Source organism: Pelmatolapia mariae, linkage group LG14 (assembly GCF_036321145.2).
Source record: "Pelmatolapia mariae isolate MD_Pm_ZW linkage group LG14, Pm_UMD_F_2, whole genome shotgun sequence".
Lineage (NCBI taxonomy): Eukaryota > Metazoa > Chordata > Actinopteri > Cichliformes > Cichlidae > Pelmatolapia > Pelmatolapia mariae.
This window is the reverse complement of record NC_086239.1, coordinates 6662684-6686380: the sequence shown is the minus strand read 5'-3', so window position 1 is coordinate 6686380 and position 23697 is coordinate 6662684. Positions and strand designations below refer to the sequence as shown.

At 39.9% G+C, this 23697-nt stretch overlaps 1 protein-coding gene across 1 annotated transcript; it reads right to left on the bottom strand.

Moving 5' to 3' along the window:
- Positions 1-8202: 8202 nt before the first annotated feature.
- LOC134641577 (uncharacterized) lies at positions 8203-18770 on the bottom strand. The gene is made up of 5 exons (XM_063494051.1): positions 18708-18770; positions 13158-13197; positions 12992-13075; positions 12604-12852; positions 8203-8741 (listed from the first exon to the last, which is right to left on the bottom strand). The coding sequence occupies exons 1-5, from the start codon at positions 18765-18767 to the stop codon at positions 8203-8205; spliced, it is 972 nt and encodes a 323-aa protein (XP_063350121.1). The 5' UTR covers positions 18768-18770.
- Between the last annotated feature and the right edge of the window lie 4927 nt (positions 18771-23697).

Below are 23697 nucleotides of genomic sequence, written 5' to 3'. Positions count from 1 at the left end.
GTTATTTTTTTTATACATGTGTCACATTACATGGCCTTTAGGAGCCACTTCCACCCGAGTGTGAGGATTTACGCGGCCCCCCCCCCCCCCCCATCGCAACTGCCCAACCCTCTTTCACCTCAGCAATGGGACTCAATGATGGGCTATTTGCTCTTCATGATAGGGTGATAAGCGACTCTTTTCTTCTGCGCTGCAAAGTGATTAATTAAGCAGACGGGATGGCAAATCGTCTATATAAAAAAACCCCGCAGTATACAGCCCCCCATAGCATACTGACAGCGGGTTTTTGTGTATTGGAGGTGTCCTGCGCTTAAAAATCAGTCTGGCACCTCTGTTTCATAGTACTTAAAAATATAACACGACATTTCTCTGGGGTCTCACCGTCATTCTTTTCGACCATCAACCAAAAGATCACAAATACACATTTAAGTTTCAAGGTGTCCGCTCTGCTCTGAGCTGAACTTTTATTTTGATGGTTTGTAAGGCTGGCAGGGGGAACGCTGATCGAATAGTTTAATCCTTCGGTGAGTTAAATCAGTCCTCACCTGCAGTATTTTATTTTATTTTTATCAGGGGAAAATCGTCATATTTCCTAACTAAAATCTGACTTTTAGGTTCAGAAATAAAAGCAAATGATTAAAATAAAGTCATAATTCGTGTATGTTTTATCAAGAGACACATTTAGAAAAAATAAACCTGAGCATGTTTATAATGACGTATTTATGACCTGTTGCTGATAACTCGCAAAGATTCGATCGCATTGTAAATCTTTTTTTAACGAGTGTATCTTGGCCTCAGATCCTTGGATTCCCCTCCACCGCAGGATTTATAGGGTCGTATAATGGTCATTATTCGGTATTGATTACAGATTGTTTCCTGGATAAAAACAATGGTCTTGGATTGATCACTGTCCCTCATTAATCTTTAAGGCAGGAGATGAGCGGACTGGAAAGGAGAGGCTCAAAAGTCTTAAGTCATCTCTAATTTGCCATGAAAGATTACAGCCCAGTAAAAATCGATTAACCGTGGATATGGATGCTGGCAGCTCTGTGCGGTTCTGATCAGGATATAATTAAAAGCAGACACGGTGCTCTCTCTCTCTTTTATTAAGATTCCCGCTCCGCTGTCCGGGGAGCTTTCTCAGAAGAGTGCGCAATAACCTGATATGAAACACTGCTGGCACGGAACGGCCGTGGATGTTTTTTACGTGACACCATTACAAGGACATTATTAAAAGTTCTCAGCGAGCCTGCGGCGCGCGCCTGGGTTTGCGAGGGAGGGGGAGGGGTGGTCAAGGGTGGGTATCGGTTGTCAATCACGCATAATAAAGGTTTACCCTTGAATACACTCATGGATACTTTCCTCTCTAACGGAGAGCAAATCGCTGTGTATTTGCTCTTTTTTTCACGCCAGACGACCACAGCTTCATTCTACCCCCACCTCCACATCCAGACTCAGAGCGCTCACTCAAGGGGGGGGGGGGGGTCATCCTGTTTGCTGCTCGGAGTGACGGAAGGTGTGAAGATCAGTCAGCCCTGGATGTCCCGCTCATGCACCTCCCTTTCAGTCACCACCTGTTCCCAGACTCCATGTGCCTCCACGCGCTCACATTGAGAAGAGTCGGTTTCAGAATTATTCTGTTTAGAGTCGTACACTCTGCGTGACCTTCCCTTTTTTGCCGCCATGCATCTCAAGACCCCAATTATTTCTGACTCATGTTTAGATACACGGCCCCGGTTGTAATTGCGCGTTTCCCTTTTGGAATCCAGCGTCGTTTTAGGTTTCTATCAAGGGCAGACATCTGAAAAAGAGGTAGCTTACTTCGAGATGCTGGAAACCGTCATCAATAAAAAGAAAAGGTTTTTTTTGTTTGTTTGTTTTTAAAAATCTATCTATCTATCGCGTTTTTAAAAATGTGCTCTGAATATGGTAAATTAAGACACACACCATGCTTTCTCCCCTGCCACTGTTATGCTGATGCTGATAATAATAAGAGGCTGTAAAGCTAATTGTGTACTGATGCCGGTAGCGGAAAAGGGGAGAGAGGGGGCGGGCGAGTGGGGAGTCAAATGGGCCTTTGCTCAGTCAGTATGTGAATGTGCAAATGGAAGAAGACGTCTTGCAGAGTTGGTGTTTATTCATACAAACGGAATCAATTTGCAGACACAGTCGAAACTGAGGAGAAAGGAGCGCTGCTCCTATCTTCTCACCGTCTCCTATTGTGGATCGGGGAGGAGGCGTGACCATAATTACTGCAGGCAATTAGCGAGCATAGGCTATGTCCAAATGCAGTGGAGGTGAGTGTGTGTGTGGGGAGGCTGCTCGGTTTGTTTTGACACCTCCGGGAGAAGACCTGTGTAGTTACAGGGGGACGTTCCCAGCGTTTAGTTTATCACCAGGACAATGTAGTTTGTGCGTGTGTGGAGTAACAGATGATTACTAGTGGAGAGTCTACAAAGTTATGCTGAAATTATAAAAGGTTCTTCCTATTTCAAGCTAGCAAACTTACCGACACTGACCTGTGCACGGAGGTGATTAGGATGTGATTTTCAGTGATCAAAATACTTATCAGTGAGTAATTGTACTAAAATGTAGGTACAATAGAACGATTTCTTTTTATTGTAAGCATGTTTTTATAAGCAGTGGTTACTCGGGGCTAATAAGAATAATAATGCTTTGTTAGTTCCAGAGTGAAATCAATGAGAATTATTTTAGAAGATATGGAAAACAAATTATACTCTAAGTATTTATGCAATAAGCAAATTTACACAGTGTTTAGGTTAGCGTTTAGGTTGTCTGTCTGCAATAGCACTGAGCTTTATACATACATAGAAGTAACTTAAACATGACCTGCAAAGACTCAATTAGAAGTATAGGTCTGAATTTAATTACTCGGGTATTCAAGACATGACATGGTTGTGTTTGTTAGTCAGCACAAAATCTCAGATTGTGTGACTATTCAAGAGACTTAATTTGCTTAAAATCTGCTACTATTTCAACCCAGTATTGTAGAGACCTGACAAAGCTGGCAAGCTAAACTCAGCAGAATTCAATTCAATTCAATTTTATTTCCAGAGCGCCAAATCACAACAGCTGTCACCTCAGGGTCCTTTATTCTGTAAGGCAAAACCCTAAAATGATAAAGAGAAAACCCCAACAATCAGATGACCCACCCATGAGCAAGCACTTGACAAAAGTGGAAAGGAAAAACGGGAAGAAAACACCAACAGAATCAGGCTGAGGGAGTGGAGTCCATCTGCTGGTTGGGGGTAGATGGCATAGTATTGTTAAAGAAAGATTTAATAATTATATGTAGTGCGGTACTTTAAAGTCTGGCTATTTCAATAGTTAGTATGTTTCTTCTTAGGTTCTTTTCCTGTGTTATATGCATTAGTCTGTCATGTTTTTCAAGATATCACTCTGCAGAGTAAAGGTGTATAGATAGATCCACAGACTCTGAAAGATCAGGTCAAGAATAAAGATAATGGCAGCTAGGTGCACTTTTGGGGGGCCTCTTTGAACAAGAAGACCATTCAAAGTAGCTACTTCACAGGATGCAAAAGACAAAAAGTGAACAAACACAAAGAACCAAAAGAAAATATAAAGAAGTATAAAACATAATGAGATCATAGAATAGAGAAGACGTGTTTGATTTAATAGGTGAATAAAAAAATCAACTGAAAGCATGCAACTGAAATGCTCAATTATAATTATCTCAAGCACTTGCAAGCACTTGCAGTACTTGAGCAAAAGGGGGGAAAAGAAAGTCCAGCATCTTGCTGTGCAGTTCATGTTCAGAGAGCCAGAATGTGACAGACGTTGCCAAATGTGCACACATGGCACAACACGTTATCCATCCTTCCTGGCAGACTCCCTTCCCGCCCTCCCCGCTCTCTCCTGTCGGCCCTTTGAAATCTGCATCACTCCGGTCTCATTTCTGTTTACAAGACTCAAATTGCTTCCACACACTTTATTTGTAAAAGTCGATAGATGTGCAGAGGGGAGAGAGAAGGAGAGAGCGAGCTGTGCCAAAAGCGGTCACGGCACATGCATTTTTTACTCGCGCGGTAAATACCTCCACCGTTAAACATCAACACGCAGTCATCCTGATGAGTGGTCTGAGAGGCGACAGTCTAACAAGCTTCTCCTGACTCATCAGTTATTACCGAGTCTGACCCGCTGCTTAACTGATTTCGTGCTTGCATGAAATGAATGATGCTCAATGGAAAGTTGGCCCGAGTTCCATTGCTACTCCTCCTCCTCTTCAAAAGTGCCCCTGAAGAACTTCTGCTGGTTGATGCTTGTTTTAATTGCAAGGATTTTTCTTTTTCAATGAGATTTACTGTTTGGGTGGTCTGACTGAACATTGGAAGACAATGGAATAGGAAAGAAAAGGCAAACAATCGCTGAAGACAGGCAGGGAGGAGAGGATGGTACAGGAGGGAGTTGCTCAAAAGGCTTTATTGCTTAATCACAAGTCAAGTGGTCAAGAATGAATGTGAATATCAGCCGAGCCAAGAATAAATAGTCCTCGGCACCAGTGGTTCTTCCAGCGGGGCTTGGAGCCCTGAAGATTGAGGAGAAAATGAAGGAAAGTTTATGCTTTCATTATTTTCTTTGCCAGAGAATCACAAAATGAATCTTTCCCAAACTTACAAGTCCAGAAGTGTTTGGAACAAAAAAAAAGAAACAAAAAAGAAAAAATGAAAAAAGGGAGGTGCAAAGAAAGGAATAAAAACATAAAAAAAACCCCAAAATATTACAGATTTGACAAATAAAATGGCAAAAACAGTACCACCTTCATTGTATACTATACAAAATATAGTATGTTATTAGTGTGGTGAGGCCATTAGTGAAACCAAGTGGAGCCAGAGACCTAACAAGGCATGAAATGTCCAAAAAACACAACTTTAAAGTTTTTTGTTGTTTTTTTAATCTGCAGATTAAAATGAATTTAAACACCAATAACAAAGAAATGAGCAAATAGCTGTTTCTGTTCAAAGAACGAACACATTTATGGCTCAGAATGGTTTCACACTGACGTGTGTAACATGGCCAGCTAGTATCATCGTTTGGTGTCTTCTTCTGCCTGCCCTCTTTCTTAAGTATTTTAAACTGTTTTTAAACTGTTCTTATGATACTTTTCTGCAGCACAGGCTTGGGTCTTGTTGGATGCAGATTCACAGATTGTTACTAATATTTTTGCTTTATTCTTGTGTCAAGCCAGATACTTTCTGTTAGTATACTTTTTAGCAGGATACAGGCCTGGCAGAGGTAGGAAGTGAAAGATTTCAAAGAGTATGAAAAAAAAGTGTGAGATTTGTCTAAAGACCCAGAACAATTGTCAGGACACAATGACTTGGCCAAGTCAAGAATTGTAGATTTAAAGAAAACAATTACTGGAACCCTGCAAAGGAATGGATCGTGAGGATTAAGACCAAAAAAAAAAAAAAATCGACTTCTACAGAAAAGATTAAATGAAACTAGAGATCTTTGGCCACAGAAACACTGCTTAAAAAGATGAGAGACATACAACCCAAAGAACAGTGTGCCCCACAGTGAAGCACGGTGGTGGGAGTATGCTGCAGTATGTCCAGAAGTGGGAATCACACTAAGGTGGATGAATCATGAATACATAAAAGGATATGTGAAGATTTCAGGAGAAAACCTAAAGCACTCAGCAACGAAACTGGGTCTAGGTCACTGGGCACAAATCAGGATTGTCCAACATGTATTGAGGTCTCCCAGATAACTTCTAAACCAACTAAAGATACTAAGGACAGATTCAAATGAATGATTTTTATTTTTGAATATATTTTTCCATTCTGGAGAAGGCTTTGTCTGCAAATAGGGAGGAAAAAATAAAATGAGCCACCAAGTTGGTCATATATCCAGTAAGAAGCCTTTGTCCAACCAGATGTCTAGAAATGCTGATCAAGTGTCCAAATATGCTCCTATCAAGACAACACACTTCTTTAGGGATTTGCTAGAGATATGAAACCTCAGTGAAATTTTAATAACCAGATTATGTGTTCAATTTCAGTCCCCTGTCAACAGTTTTCAGACATATCTGAAAATTATGGTGTATGAGGTCAAACGCTGGTTTCTTTATTTGTTTTTGCTGTTGTTGCAGTAATACAAGTGGTCACTGAAAGAAGCTAGGACGAGTAGGAGATAAAAACTGCATGGGTAAAATCAAGAAAGAAATAAAATAAAAAATGCTTCAAAAGTGTGCAAACGTCTTGATGCATGCTCAATCATCCAGGTAAGTAAATCTCCAAAAGTTGATTCTGTTCCAGATGAACAGAATCAACTTTTGGAAAAGTGTGCAGTTTCCTCAAAATAAGGTTTAAAAAGTGTTTGTCCCATGCCTTACAGTAAAACAATTGTGAATCTTGATGGCATTACCTTGGGATCCAATCACGCTATGAGGAATCTTGGAGTCGTGTTTGACCAGCATACGTACTTCAATGCTCATATTAAACAAATCTGTAGGACTGTTTTCTTCCATTTGCGCAATATCTCTAAAATTAAACATATCCTGTCTCAGAGTGATGCCAAAAAAACTAGCCCATGCATTTATTGCTTCTAAGCTGTATTCTTGTAATTCATTATCCCCAGGATGTACTAAAAATCCTTGATTGCTGATGTTTTCTCTGTATTATTGTGGGATCTTTACCTTACAGTATGAAGCGCCTTGAGGTGACAGCTGTTGTGATTTGGCGCTATATAAATCAAACTAAACTGAATTGAATCTTTACTGTGCACATGTATCAGCGGAGAGGCGAGACAGATGCCATCTGTGCCATTTCTTCAATAGATTTTTCTTCCAAATTTTTGTGCCACATCTGTCTTATAATATCTCAGACAGCTTAATATGCACATCCAGATATTTGCAAACAAAATAACTTTGATTTCAGCGAGTGCACAACACAAATAGAAACCACTTTATTGTGAACACTGAGCCGGCACAGCACATAAAGTAGTCATTAGACCTGTGAATGCAGTAATTGTGTAATTAATATAAAGTATTTTATAGCCAGTCTTTTAGTTCAAAAGACATTCCAGTAAAGTTTGGTTTTCATTTAAAAAAATGCAGTAAACATTCCTCAGTGTGGGCTCTGTGTGAGAAGACTTTATGCATTTGTCTTAAAGTCTTGTCAAGTTTTAATGAAGATTTGACACTGTAATTACATAGTGTTGAATAAAGATTGTTTTAATTTAATTGATTTCCCTGTTTGATTCTTCTTAAAGTTCAATGAGCAAATTGGCAATGTAAAAAAGTGTGCCATTCTATTAATATACTGTGGTTTCACTGTTTACACACTTTGCTGCCTTAAAAATATGGTCTGAGCCATTTCATCCATTAGCATTTCTTGGAAGTGAAAGCAGATGGGAATCACTCTCTGAGCTCATTCCTTTTTGTCCAGTCCATCACCTGCTGTCTTTAATTCATGCATGCTGTTTTGTCTTTCTCCCTCTCTGCTCTTTTAAAGTCTTTAGAGGCCCTATGGGTTTCAAAGGGTCAGAAAGGGGCAGGCTTACTGTCCTATCAAAGACAGGCTGCAGGATAAGCGTAGTATACCACCTGTCCTTGGTGCTCTGTGTCAACACTGCCGGTGTCGCTGTACTCATGCATCATCATCTCAACCCCCCGCTACTTGTACAGTGTTTCTTCCTATGCGTGCAAACACACACACACACACACACACACACACACACACACACACACACACACACACACACACACACACACACACACACACACACACACACACACCTTGAAATCCAAGACTAACTGAGCAAATGCTCAGAGTTAGTGCTTCTGCTCTCACACACACACAAACAAATGTGCGCACTATGAGCACAGGACCCCTACTGTCTGACAACCATCACACAGAGACACATCAAGGAGTCCTGCTGCTAAAAACCCACCCTTTCCTCACACTTCACATCACAGAGGACTCTTTCTGGGCCAAGCCAAATCTGTGGGGGTTGTTTAGCTGAGAAAAAGGTTGTCTCCTGGTGAGAAAGTCAATTGTAGGTCCGGGGGTCACGCAGGGAGTGGAGAGACACTTCTAAAAGTCTGTGAAGATTAAAAATTAGCCTTTCAAATGACAGCTAAAGTTAAAACTACACAGGTAGTCTGTGGGAGGTTTTTTTATCCTTCCACTGAAGAGAAGGTTTCACAAGCTATTCTTATTAGGGCTCAGTTTCCTGTCCTGCTTTCCCTGACTGCAAGGTCCCAGGAACCCCCACATCTGGAAAGGAAGCCAAGGTGGAGCATGATGATCCAAAACTGGACACCAGACCTGAGTCTGAGTCAGAAAGTGCCAGCTTCTCAAACTTCTGGATCACTTTCCTAACCGACTGAAAGGGAACCTCTTGGTGCCACTCACTTCTGCTGTTTCCATGAGGCTCCCTGTAGGTTGAGCTCTTACTAAGAAATACGTAAACAGGCGGGGGTAGGCCACAGCGCAGTCTCAGTCTGCCCTGGCCCAGTCCCATTGCTGGGACCACTCCAGCAGTGCTGAAACGTGTTGGCAGTGTGGTGAGATGCTCCTGGGTTAGAGGGTTGTGGAAGCTTAGGGTCCCTCCTCCAATGTTTAGGAAGATCCCAATGGTTTTGATCTGAGGTGGGATGGTACAAAGTAGCTCACAGTTCCCATCATACACTGCCCAAAAAGTCAAGCTGTGCCTCTCAAGCCACCAGCCATTAGAACCATCCACTGAGATCACACCTGAGGGAGACAGAAAAGTTTCAGTTTTCTCTGCACTTTTATGGATTTGGTTATGCATTAAAATAGTCTTTAACAATTCCTGGCTCTGGGGATAACACTTTGGCCAACGCTCAAATATCCCAATAGCCATTCAATTGATTTTTACAATATTTTACTTATTTATTCTCCTAAGACGATGCATCTGTTTGACTTTGGTGGCTTTCTTACTTTTCCTCTTGCACCACCATGAGGTTGACATTTGTAGTGTTTATAGACACTATCAGATCATTAGTTCACATTGCTCAATACTTTTATAACGAGTCAGCTTAATTAATGTTATTCCCATCTGTGTGGCTAAGTTAATATAATGTAACTAAAATAAGCTAACAACTGTACAATAATTTAGGGTTGAAGTAAATAGCTTAAGGAATAAATCAAATGCTACTGTAAACTGTAGGCATTTCATTGTGTGTTTGTTATTTTTGCTTAGTGGAAATTGTTGCTCTTATTTGTCTGTGATGTAGTCTGGATGCTGAGGAGGTGAGCCACCAACTGAGTGGTATCACGGATAAACAAGGAGAAGACAAAAGACATCTTTCCTTGAAACACCACAAATATACCCCTCCTGCATAAACGATGCCCTCTGGGACCACCACTGCAGCCTGGACAGGAACAAGAAATGCTGTGATTCATAGTTATGAGTTACAACACTCTCAGCGATATTGCTCAAAAGAGTGGGAATAACTAAAAAGAATATTTAAATCCAAAAGAAGTGTTGAGTTTTTGTTTAATGTTGTGGTCTGCAATGGTGTTTGGAATAAAATAAGTAAGAAACCAAGTTTCTTTTTATGTTAAACCTTTGTTTTAATTTGACTGATTTGATTTGATTTCATTTTTGTGTTGTATTGGCAAACATTAGAGTGAATAAATGTCTTTACTGAGTGTCATCTACAGCTGGGTACTGTTCTGATACTGTGAAGTGTACAGTTGGGCGACTATGAAAAACAACATTTTAACTTTGTTACATGCATGTCCTCTACGATTTTATATCTTAAGTGGAAAACTTTAGTTTTTTTGTGTGTGTTTTTTTTGTTGGGCAACATGGTGGTGTGGTGGTTACCACCATTGTGTCACAGCAAGAAGGTCCTGGTTGAAATCCGCTGGCCCCTGGGACCTCCCAGTGTGGAACTTCTATGTCCTCACTGTGCCTGGATAGGTTATTTCTGGATACTCGAGCTTCCTCCAACAGTCCAAAGATGTGCATGTTAGACTAACTGGTGATTCTAAATGAGCTGGAGGTGTGAATGGTTGTCTGTCTCTCTGTGTTAGCCCTGTGACAGATTGGGAGCATGTCCAGTGTGTACCCTGCCTCTTACCCTATAATAGCAGGGATAAGCTCCAGCCCTGCCATAATCTTGGATCGGTTGAAAAAGATCCAATGATGTTTGTTTAGAAAAACACAAACAAGGAAACCTCAGTTACTCACATCAGTGCCGTTGAATTTGATTTTAACCACTAGAAAGCACCTGATCTGTCGCACACACATATATGCACAAACACAAATCCAAATGTCTTGATGCATGCTCAATCATCCAGGTAAGTAAGTCCCAAAAGGTTGATTCTGTTCATCTGGACGTAGCGTTTTCAGTGAGAGAAATGTTTCGTCACTCATTCAAGTGACTTCTTCTGCCTCAGCTGACTGCAGGTTTCCCCAACCTTATAAAAGTACATTGCACAATGACTGAACTAGCACCACTGAATGAACAATAGGCTGTGAAGTCAGTTCCTTGATCATTAATATGTACATTCTCATGACCATTTATTAACAACTACTGATCAAAGACCATTGATCATTGATCAAAGACCACTGATGGCTGCAATCACAGCATTTTAAGATGGCAAAAGATGTACCCTTAGGTCCCCTCCTCAATTTAGACATGGTCTTTCCCTTTTCACGTAAACGGCCTCCTTGACTTTGCGCTCAAACCAGCGTTCCTCCCTGTCCAGGATGTGTACATCCTCATCATTGAAAGAGTTTCTCCTGGCCTGTAAGTGTAAATAGACTGCAGAGTCATGGCCTGATGAGTTAGTTCTTCTGTGTTGTGCCATCCACTTTGGCAATGGTTGTTTAGTTTCCCCGATGTATAAATCCTGGCAATCCTCCTGGCACTTAGCTGTGTACACTATATCACTCTGTGTCTTAGGGTTTAAAAGCCACAGAGACTTGGTGTTTAGAAAAAAATGGGTCTCAACTGTTCCGATACTCCTGACACATATGGGATCACTACAGGTTTTTGCTTAGGCAGCAGTTGTCCTTCTCTCCTGGATCGGCTGGAGCTTTCTTCAGGTGCCTTCCCATCTTGTCCAGCTGGGATAACCTCAGGGCCTTCTTCATGTGATGTTCTTCGGCTTCCCTGGCTGCTGTGTCTGTGATCCCCACAGACAACCTGGACAGTTAGGAACCCTGGTTTGAGCGGGGAGTCAAGGAGGCCATTGACGTGAAAAGGGAATGACCATTTCTGAATCCTGGCCCTGGATAAGCGGAATAAGATGAATGGATGGAAGGATTTAATGGTAACAGATAGTATAGTCCTTAGGAGACTTCCAGGATGCCTCTGAGGTGAGGTATTTTGGGCATGTCCTATTGGGAGGAGGCCTCGAGGTAGACCCACTGGAGAGATTATATCTCTCAGCTGGACTGGGAATGCCATGGTGTTCCCCTGAATTAACTGGAGGAGGTGGCTGGGGAGATGGAGGTCTGAGCTTCTCTGCTTCACCCATGACTGGGCTAAAGGTAAGTGGAAGAAAAAGAATGGATGGATGGAGTAAAGCCCACACTAACCCCTAATCTAAACATCATGGCCATGTTGTGAAACCTCAAGCTGAGTATTGTTTGCCTTGGCCATCTTGATGTTTGGAAAGCAGATGTGTTGAGCAAGGGGTGGATCTGACCGAAGAATGATGGACACCATACATTCTTGCCAGTCACACAGTAAAACATATCCTGTTTTCTTGCCCTTTTTTAACTGGGGAGACCATTATTGACAAAATAAGCTTCATGTTGTATTCCATAAGATTTGAATTTAGTGACTGACAAATAAACTCATTACGCTAGAGTTTACTGAGGTCAAAGCGAAAAGACAATAAGGGCTGTTTTAATATAAACTTGTGTCTAAAGACACTTCTTGTTCTAAATGGAAGACTTGTCCTCTGTTGGCCATTTAAAAGAATGCAGATTTAACGTTTGGCTGTCTTCTCAGTTCTCCATTGTTATCAACCTGCTTGTACAGCACAGAAGAAAAGAGGAGGGAAGCTGTAATGCTACTGATTGAGACACTGTGTGTGTCTTCCTATGTGTGCCATGGGTAATTAAGTTGTTGTCATATTTTAGAGGACCAAAGACCTATTGAAGGAAAGAAAGACCACCTGACATCTACTCCTATTTCTGTTATCATAGTGCCAGTCTGACATTCAGGCAGAAGATGGTGAGATGGTTTTCCAAGATGCTTGGAATAAATCTGCTTACAAATTGTGTGCAAATGTAGATTGCAAATGAGGCCTTTCTGGCATGTAAGGGTTTTTTTTCTTCTGTTAAACATTATTTTACACTACAATTTTAGTGCCAAAGACATTTGTACACAGTGTTGCATAACCAATTGCCAATTGTCTGTCAATGAACTGAGAAAATGCTGGCATTCTGAGGTATGAAGTGAGTTGATTACATCTCCATGTGTTTGTGTTTGCAGGTGTGTTTGAGTGTATGCAGGTTCATGTGAGCAGAGACCTGAACAAACCCTGTCTTGCTGACTAATAGTGAGGATTTCTGGAAGCATTAAGCATGCTGGCATTAAACCAAGCAAAACAAACTCAAAAGACTTTTTACCGATCTTGTAGATGGAGCTATTACACACTTCCACCTCCCAGTAGTACTGCCCCCGTGCAATTACTACATCAGCACGAATATGATGGAGAACCCCTGGGTCAGAGGTCATCACAGGTCTTCTGATTTTGCCTTCTGGAGCTGGTAGAGGGGGATTCTCTTCGTGGTAGGTGACAGTTAAAGAGGAGTCGGAAAGATGGAGAGATGGTGGGGCAGTTGAAGCATCAAGATGATCCAGAGCAAAATGCAGTCCTAAATTAGGCCAGAGTAAAAATAGGACAGAGCAGAGCAAGTACAGCATGTAAACACACACACACGCACCCCTCTCTCTCTCTCTCGCTTTCTCTCTCTCTCTCTCTCTCTCTCTCTATATATATACATGATTACCTACCAAAGACAGAAGCCTCCATTTCCTCCTCCCGTAGATCTACAGCACCATCCACTGGTGTTATCGTGGAACTGGCAACACTGGAATCTGGGTCAAAAGAGGGAAATGTGTAGGTTACCTTATGAGAATCTTTTGGGTTGTTGCTTGAAAGTGAGTTTGCTATACTTACCGTATAAACTGGTCTGACCTGTTACTTTACTGCTGTCCTCCTAAATGTGCCAATGTGTGGTGAGAAACAATGAAATACAGAAGAAAAATACCAGAGACATTAGTCACACAGCATAATAATTCATTTATTTATTTGCACAATCAAACTTTCCAAGACTATCTGACATCTCTCTTATTTAATCACAGTACCCATCTGAGATTCAGGATGAAGCATGTATTATTTATCAAATAAATATGCCAGAAAAACCAAACACATTTTATTTGCAGCAGAGGTTGTTGGATTGGATTGTTAAGTAATAACATAATGATCCTATTAATAATGACCATAATGACCCAAGTTTTTAAAAAAACTCACAATGTTTTATTAATGAAAAGGACATCTTGGATAAAATTTCAATATGGACACTGGCCTTAGAATTAAAACCTTTTCATTACAAGAATTTTTGCACTTGTTATTAATCTCTGTCTCTCTTCCACAGCATGTCTTTATCCTGTTTCCCTTCTCTCACCCCAACCGGTCGCAGCAGATGGCCGCCTCTCCCTGAACCTGGTTCTGCCGGAGGTTTCTTCCTGTTATAAGGGAGTTTTCCTTCCCACTGTCACCAAAGTGCTTGCTCATAGGGGGTCATTTGATTGTTGGGTTTTTCTCTGTATGTATTATTGTAGGGTCTATCTTACAATATAAAGTGCCTTGAGGCGACTGTTGTTGTGATTTGGTGCTATATAAATAAAACTGAATTGAATTGAATTGAATTGAATTGAAGAAATTCAAACTGAACAGCAACATATTATTGCTGAAACTTCCCCTTGTCTGAACATTTGTCCATTTTCATTGCCTTTTTAATCATAGTGCCTTAAAAAAAACCTATCTGCCCCCTTATTGATTTGGGCTTTTTTTTGCATATATGTCACACTTGAATGTCTCAGATCATCAAAAAATATTAGACAAAGGTAACCTGAGTAAATATATAATATAATATATAATATATAAGCATTTTCCACTGATAAGTAAATACAAAATCATCATTTATAAACTGCATTTTATGTTTACTCTTGTCCAGGAATGACTCAAACACTGTAGGGGTATAAAATTCTCCTAAATCACAATTAAGTTAGTAATTGTGGCATTAAACCATTAAACCTCACCAGTTAAAACCTGACTGGTCTGTATTCAAAATATAGATCTGTTTATTGCTAGTACATATATATAAAGTCATGATGACCCCACCTTTTTTCAAAGGTGTTCTCCCTCCTTCTCCAACCTCACCCAATCTGTGCATCTTAGGTGACAGATGACAGGTCGCTTCTCCTGACTCTTGACTTCAAGCCATTGCTATTAAAGCTTTTTCACATGACTGTAGTAGTTCTAGTTCCCAGTCTGTTGCTCCATCTGATTCATCTTTTTGGTTGTACCTGTTTGTTTTTAAGTAAATATCATGAAATATGTTTTAATTTACTCTGCATCAGTCAAACACTTTAGTCTAACTAGTGTCAATCTTGTTGAATGAATGGATAAGGGGATTGAAAGGGGTTTCATAAAATCAGTCTTGCTGTTTTTATATTTGCCTTCATTAGTGGCACTAGTAATAGTTTGATTACATTTCAAAAAGGTTACCAAAGGGGATTTATTTGACTGTAACATAATACATACAAAATTAACCCATAAGAACCCACGGTGACACCTTTACACATTGAGGAAAGTTCCTGTTAAATTTTCAACGTTGACTTGCTCGTAGTTTTCCTTACACTGGACCTTTTATGGGACATTGAGTATTTTATTTGGGGTAGTGTATATTGTCTATGAAACACAAAATATCCAATGCCCCATAAAAGGTCCAGTGTAATGTAACAAAGCAATAAACAAAACAACAAAATACAAAAAAAGATTAAAAAATGTGCTTATCACTTCCCACAAATATGATTCACAAAAAGGGTTGAAACAGCAGGCAGCACTTAGAATTGGAGATTATGTATCGTAATTTCAGGAACAGGACCATGCCTCCAAACACGCTCCTTCCGGCTGTCATCTATATAGGTTCCCCTAGTTCTGCAAGCTGATCATTCTCGTTTACGTGCCCCACCCTCCCTCCCTCCTTCTTCTCCATTCTTCAACTTCTTCAATTCTATTTAGTACATGGGGATCTGCCAGGCCCGGGAGCCATTGCCAGTCCCCTTCAAGGCCTTCCCCAAACCGCAGCTCAATTCATGTCAAAGCATTCACTTTTACTTACTAAAACACTGTCAAACTTAAAATGAGGACATGGGCCCAGCTAGTGAAATAATAGATTTGAAGAAGTGTGGATGAAGAGAGAACATGGAACAGCTTTATCAAGTAATAGGCTATAGCTCTGTTAAAGGCACTAACTAAATAATAAATAAATACATAAATTCTACTGTAAAAACATTTCTTTAAAAAAAAACAACTGTAATTTTAGTAGGCCGAATCTGATCTACACAACTGGCGTCTGATCTTGTCATAGCTATGTAAAGCTTGCAATATGTCACAAATACAGCGACAACTAATAACAGTGACGTGAGCAAAGTTACCAAATCTTAGGTCCAGAAAAGCTTTTGCCGTTTGTATTTGTTAATTTATGTCAACAGATATTTTTTTTATAACTAGAGCCTGAGTAACATTAGCTTGAATACTTTAAACAGAATATGTTTTGACAGTAGTGCCAGTGTGACACTCAGCACTGCATGCTAACACATGCACTTGCTGTTGTGCTTATGGGAGCCTGGCTAGGCTCACAGTTTTCACATCAAGCCCATCCCTGAATGGGTAATTACCGCAACAGGAAAAAAAGCTACAAGGTATCCTTTGATTTTGAAAACTAAAGCAGTGATATGTGGAGTAGCCAGACTAAGCTAGCTTAGTTAACAAAAAAAGTACATACAATAGTAAAGTACCTCACTCAAAACTCATCATACAGTTAACTTTATTCCTGTAGATGTTTATTGATATTCATTACTTACTTGCTGGCTTTGACGTGCCATAAGAAGGCCAACAGTATAGATGTTAACTTTAGGTACACATTAAATAAGCGGTAACCTGAATTCTAGGCATGCTGGCAAGTGTATTTTGTTTTCTCTTGAAACACTCAGACTTGTTTCCTTAGGTTTCAAGTGTTTCTGTGCTAAGCCAAGCAATGCTGTTTTGGCTTTTAGTGTACCTTGGAAGTATTAATAATCTTTTAATTTAATTCATCAAAATCTATCTATCAAGAGACACTTGTTCGATTACGAGTTTTTGGTTACTAGTGTTGTGCAGGTTTTGGTATCGATCCAGTGCCAAGTAAATACAAGTTCAGTATTGGTGATACTGATAATTTTAACTTATGTAAGGAAGAGTAGTGTGTCAAGATTTATGAATGACTGATGAATCATCATTAGTTTGCCAATTATAAACACATTCTAAGGACCATTAAATACCTGTGAATGTACTTTGTACCATACTTTGTTAATGCAACAAATTCCACTTTTCAGCTTTTTATCAGTTTTTTGAAGACCTGAAATGTAAATTTGTCTGTCTTTGAAACACTTCAAATACATAATGATAAAATAGAAATAAATAAATAAATAAGACAGAATATGTTTCTGTTCTAATACAATAATTAATTCATTATTATATTTATTTATGAATTTAATCTACAAATGATACAATATAAAGGTAATCAGTCTGTTAAAACTTACTTGTGCAGGTTTTGGTATCGATCCAGTGCCAAGTAAATACAAGTTCAGTATTGGTGATACTGATAATTTTAACTTATGTAAGGAAGAGTAGTGTGTCAAGATTTATGAATGACTGATGAATCATCATTAGTTTGCCAATTATAAACACATTCTAAGGACCATTAAATACCTGTGAATGTACTTTGTACCATACTTTGTTAATGCAACAAATTCCACTTTTCAGCTTTTTATCAGTTTTTTGAAGACCTGAAATGTAAATTTGTCTGTCTTTGAAACACTTCAAATACATAATGATAAAATAGAAATAAATAAATAAATAAGACAGAATATGTTTCTGTTCTAATACAATAATTAATTCATTATTATATTTATTTATGAATTTAATCTACAAATGATACAATATAAAGGTAATCAGTCTGTTAAAATAACAACTATGATGACCAATAATACGTGAGCACAGAGACTGACTCAGTCATGAGTCAGTCTCTGTGCTGGGGTTCTAGAGCTGCCTGAGGGATATCTTTCCTCCTCTTCATTTCTTTTGCTTTTCCTTCCAGGAAAAAGCTTTTTTGTGTGCTCCTTCATATCTTTATATAAGTTAATAATAGTTGAGGGACCAGCAGAAAATTTCCTTCCATCTGCTGCGCTTTCTTACTGCAGCCTACATGTTGCTGCTCAGAGCCGCTAAGTCACATGACCGCAGGACAACTAAACACACCAGAACAGGAAAGAGGGTGACAAAACAAAATGTGCAAGCATCGGTCCTCTCATGCAGAGAACTGGTGATTGCACAGACATCTAGTGCTGTGTGATACTGCAGATTTTGGTACTGATCTGATACCAAGTAAATTCAGGTACATACAGATACTGATACATTTAACCTATAAAGGCAGCATGTCATAATTCATGAGATAACTCTTAGTCAATTTGCAAATTCTGAACAGATTTTATTTAACACTGCAAAATTATGAGTTTTACTTTCCACAATAATGACACCTTGCAGCTTTTCATGTATTTTGAAACTGGGTTTTCTAGAGACCTGAAATGTAAATATGTCTGTCTCTAAAGCACTTTGGGTCAGCTTGCTGTTTAAATGCTCTATGTGGTATAAATAAAATAGCCGTGACAGGCAACACAAAAAAAGATCAGACATTTTTGATAGGGCATGTTTGAGGTGTATTTTTTCATAAAAAAATAAATAAAGAACTTTGATCAAAACAAAGTATTTATCCTATCCCTCTAGTATGAATCTTATACCAATTCAGCATTGCTATCAATACAGCTGGATAGATTTGAATTGGATAATTTGTTTTGCTTGACTGGTGTTTCAAAAGCAGTGATGCTGTGAGACTGGTCATTGTGTGTTTTGGGGGTTAAGGGAGTCTCAGCACCAACTGACAGACTCTTCTGGCTTTATCTGTTTGGTTTTTATTAGTGCTGTCACATTACAATTCATAATAACGGCGGTCAACAAAATCCCAACAATATTATTGTAATACATGTGTAAAATGTGGAAAGGTATAATAGCTAATAAGTTTTAAAGATATTAGGTATGGTCTGTAAGTATAACTGCACAAAAGCTTACAAAAACAACAGTGATATAATCAAGTCATGATCTGGGTTATAAATGGTTATTGTCAGTGCACTATTATCTTACCAACAGTAATAAATCCCTCTTGTGAATGTAGCATTGGAGAGTTAGCATTCAGAAGTGGGTTAGACAATCTATTTTTTTTAAATGTGCTATCAGGTTTATGGTTACTATCCCAGACCCCAAAAGGCAGGGTACCTACCTAGCCTAGCTAGACCACATTGTGTTTAAGTGGAAATGCCAGAATTTCCCTAAAGGACATCCAACCTGCACATGTGGCGGGTGATCCTCAGGTAAGACCTCTCTGTTGACATGATTAGATCTCATGCTGGGATGTTCTGGGAGCCAAGATATGGCAGATGACCAGGTCAAGCACGGCAGCTCCACAGGATGCCGACAACAGGGGCACCGCACAGAGCACATGGGTTGACGGCGTAGCCTCGCTCCCTCTCCAGCTGCTACACACTGACCACACATGGTGTGAGAGCATGGCAGGATCAGAGTGATGTCATAATCTTGTTTACAAGCTGGACAGTGGGGGAACTGCTGCAAACAATCTGTGTCTTTGTCCTCATCCTCTCCCCTTCTGCATCTTCCCACAGTCAACTCCTTGCTCGTTATTTCAGAAGAACAGTGCTTCATTGCTATTTAGGTGTTTTGTCTAAATGCAACGTCATTGTAGATACACTACATCAAATTTTTGTTTGAAATCCACAACTGTCTGACTGTATGTACACAGCCATCGTCTTCACAAGGCATCAGTCAGTAGAAGCAGCATTCGAAATCCATTCTTCCAAAAAAAAAAGAGACCACGCGTGCAACGTCTGTTTATAAAGATGTCCTTTTAGCAAACCACAGAGATGTTCGAATGGGAAGTGGTATCCTCCTGTGGCCTTTCACAAAGTGAAACTGCAGAATAGGAGGAGCCCAGCTGAATAGATGTATTCTTGTTGTGGTGTCCAGTATGCCTCCCAGCTGGCTATGAAGGGGTGAAACAGGTGGAATGACCAAGCAGATAAAATATAGAAAGACAGAGAGACAGACAAAGAGAGAGAGAGGGAGTAGGAGAATATGATTAGTGGGGAGCAGGAGAGAGGAGGCCAGCCTTTTGAAAGGTACTTATTGCCTGGCGTTGCCATGGTTATGGCTCTTCCTGCAGAGACTCACAGCTGCAAGATAATGCACCAAAAAAAAACAAAAACACTTGTGCATGCAGGCATACAAACACACACACACACACACACACACACACACACACACACACACACACACACACACACACACACACACACACACACACACACACACACACGTGCACACACATACATAAACAAGTATCATGGGATATTATTTGGCACAAAGATCAGCGTTTTGGCTCTGTATGTTATAACAATAATTAATGATGACAATGTGTGTGATAAAAACACCTTAGACAAGCATGAACAGACTTCTGTGATCAGTGTGATTATCTGTTTTGGCAAGGTCCCCAGTATTCCTCCTGGGAATTCCTGTGAAGCACGATCACATAGTCGCAGTATTGCTTAACATAATACCAGAGAAGTTTGTCAAAGCCTGTAATCTCAAAGGGCTCACACAAATGTATGAATTTGTGAATGTAGCATGGGAGAGTTAGGATTCAGAAGTGGGTTGGACTAAGCACATTTTTTTTCATATTCAGAGAAGGGTTCGGGGGGCTAGTAACATATGGGTATTTTTTGCCTTTGCGGTGCAGTCAAGATATACAGGAAAGTGGGGACAGAGAGAAGGGAAAGACACGCAGCAAAGGGCCGTAGGTCGGACCCGATCCCAGGCTGTTACGCATCAGGCAAGTGGCACATGTTCCCTCACTCACCCACTGAGGTAATTGGCACTCAAGAGGAGTTATTTGATTGCTCCAGTGAGCCAAATTCATACATTTTGAAAATACTACACCATCTGTCCATGGTATCCCAGCTACCATGGGGTGAGAGGCAGGGTAAAGACAGACAACAGACAACAGACAACCATTCACACTCACATTCACGCCTATGGGCAGTTTAGAATTACCAGTTAACCTTACCCAACTAAGTGCATGTCTTTGGACTGTGTGAGGAAGCCAGAGTATCAAGAGAGAACCCACAGAAACCTGGGGAGTACACGCCAACTCCACACAGAAAGGCCTCAGCCAGGTGGTGGAATCCAACTCAGGACCTGCTGATACTAATATATTGCGAAATAGTACCCAAGTTCACCTGTAGTGTTGTTGTTATCCCGTGAGACTTTCAGCTATTGTACTTGTCCTTGATATATAGCTCAACTGTTGATATTTCTTTCAACAAACTCCACCTTCTTTCTTAATGACTCACTTTCTCAACTGCTATGTGAAACAGTGAGCCTGGAGTACCTGAAAAGAATGCTCCCAAAGTACAGGTAGCGCACCTGAGGACCTGAAGGTTCAAACCAGATATTCCCTTTAAAAGAACTGTCTAACAATGCCTCATGAAAATAGGGCACATCCATACAAAAACATCGACAAAATATTTAACTACATTTATTTAGTTTATTTGAGAAAATACATTTATGATGAAAATATCTGTTGCTGTCTATTACACTCTACATGTGTGACTGCAGTGACAATTAAATGACCTGAGTAGTGTGCAAAAAATATTTTTGCATTTTGCTAATGAGCTCACCATTTAGAGATCACTTGGGAGAGGCGAGTAGTGAGTAGCTTCCACTGCTGAATTTTCTTGTCTGTGTTTCCAGTGTAATGGTTTACACAATCATTTAATAAACAAAAGATTCACAGCAGGAGACACAAATCCCTTTGGGGTTGTGTAAGGAAAGGCATATGTTGTAAAAAGACAAATCAAAGATGGGGAGTGGAGTTTCTTGTTGTGGTGACCTCATGTGAATATGGGAGCTGCTGAAAGTAGCTTGCTGTATTTTCTGTCTCCTGTGCCACGCCCTTGCAGGAAACATTCAAAGAATGCCACTTGAATGTAAAGTGCATTCATGGGGAAACCTCAGCTTGCTTGCTTTACCCATATAGCATGCATGTCTGTTCTGGAGAAGGTCTCCTCCAATGGTTTCATCACTTTTATTTTGGTATCGTTTCTTTCTATGATGGTGATCCAAAACAAACTGGATTCCTCTGTGAGCAATGAACATGGCTTGTCCATTACTGGATGTGCCAATAGCAGCAGTTGAAACAATGTTGTTGTCACACAAGCCTTCTCTAGCCTAGTGCCTTATGACCCAAAACAGAGAACTGTAAGAGCGAAATTAACTACAGTATTTCATTATGAGTTCCATATGTCTGCATCATGGTGTCATAACTGGTTACTATAGTCTGGGTCTATGTGGTGCCTCTCTGGTCTTATTTGCACTGAGGAACCAGAGTCAAATATTAACTTAGGGCTAAGTCAAATACACAGACTTCCTTTTCTAAAAGCTCACAGCAAAGCCACAAGCCCCTCTCAATACACGCTTTATTGTGGTGAACAAGTGAAAGAGAAAATAGCTGAAAGGAATCTTGATGCCAGTTTTTCTGGGACTCTGCTTGAGCTTTGTAGACTGAAAAGAGACTATATGATTAATACGAAATGATTTCTGAACATCTGCCCCAATTTTTATGGCAACAAAAAGACGAAGAATGGAGGTTGAGGAACCATAGTTAAGGAAACCATGCGTCCAGGAGCGGGTTATGGCGCATAGCAGTAAGTATGCTGCTTGTATTCGCAGAGAAGAGGAAGAGATAAAGCGACAGTGTGACTCATAGTTACTTAGAGTGGTGTATAAATGTGTTTTATGTCAAACATGGTGTGGTAGAGTCTCGGTCCTGATTTTTTTTTTAGGACTCCTGCTCTGATGTATTTCTCCAGAACCTGAGAAGTTTCATGCTCTTTCTTCGGAACAGTGATTCATGACATCATTGTGACTTATATAATCAGCAAGAAAAAAAGAAAGCTAAATGAAGATACTTAATGCTTTCACACTTTTACTCACCCCATCCTAACTTTCACACCTAACATAAACATATGCGAGTAGAACACATGAATGGAAATGGGTGTAAAGCTTGTAAAGACGAAACCTATGGGCGGTATTTGGCAGAATCAGACAGCGACGCATAAACGGGCGGGCTATGCTGCATGCTGCTTACTTCACTGAACTTTCTGCATCAATGTGGATAAAAGAGGGGAGGAGATATCATGAAACAAACACAGATAGGTTAAATTGTGTCTGCTGTTGCATGAATGAGGTAGATGGCATCTCGTCAGTCATCTCCGTTGTGTGCTCCTCCAGGACTTCCGCTGCTGCTGCTGCTGCTGACAGGACTGATTTTTACCCACCGACCTGAAGTCCATGCAAGATCACTGTCTTTGCAGTTTTGCAGAAAATGTGTTAGGGATGAACTGATGAATAGATTTAAAAAGCAGGTGAGGAAATAATTTCTGCATTCTATCAATCTACCAAAGTAACATTAAAACAATGTAAATGTGGGGATGCTGATAAGCAGTTTTTAAACGTACACATTTTAGGAGGCACAATTATAACATTTATTTATATTTATTTTGAATTTGTATTGAAAGAGCTTGACTCTTTTTGTTTAACAAAGTGAGTCATTTTCATGAATGCATGGATAATGTGCTGTTGTTGATGTACTCAGGTACTCAAGTGCAGCGGCTCAGACAAGCTGCCCTCTTCAGTACGGCTATGTACCGCAATACGACCCGCAGAATGGAATAATAAAACTGTAAGTACAACCGAAGTATGTTTAGCAAAAACAGTTTGTCAACAAATATAAGAGTAGGCTACCAGACATCCTAGTCTCATTAAATGTATGCGTCAGTGGCCCTTGACAAAGTCTCATTTTATTTTGTCTGCAAGTGTACAATATAACTTCAGTTATTTCTTACTTTTAAACCTTTTTTTCAGTTAGTTAACTGCAATAAGCTTCATCAAGACTACAGAAGACAATTAAACAGAGTTACTTCCGTAAAAAGCAGCATTCTTGTCTTCTGTTTATGTTGTGCTAATGCAATGCCGAGCTTCAAACAGCAATTTCTACTTTGTTAAAAAGTTCAGTAACAGCTTGTGTTTTTAAAGGCTGTCTCAAGGGCTTAGATAAGGTTTAAAAGAGGTATAATGTAAATAGTGGACCACAGTCAGTTGTGTCACATGCACAAAACTAGACAGAAAAAGTTCTGGCACATACTCCACAGACTTCCATGGAAGTTATATAATCCCACTACGTTGCACTTGCCAAAATCTGCTG

Bases quoted from the DNA above. Each gene is read 5' to 3' on its own strand.
- LOC134641577 (XM_063494051.1), bottom strand. From the start codon at position 18,767: ATGAGATCTAATCATGTCAACAGAGAGGTCTTACCTGAGGATCACCCG. The intron at 13,198-18,707 runs GTTGGATGTCCT...TGGCACATTTAG, and splicing joins ATCACCCGCCACATGTGCAG to GAGGACAGCAGTAAAGTAAC. The intron at 13,076-13,157 runs GTAAGTATAGCA...CTTTTGACCCAG, and splicing joins AGGTCAGACCAGTTTATACG to ATTCCAGTGTTGCCAGTTCC.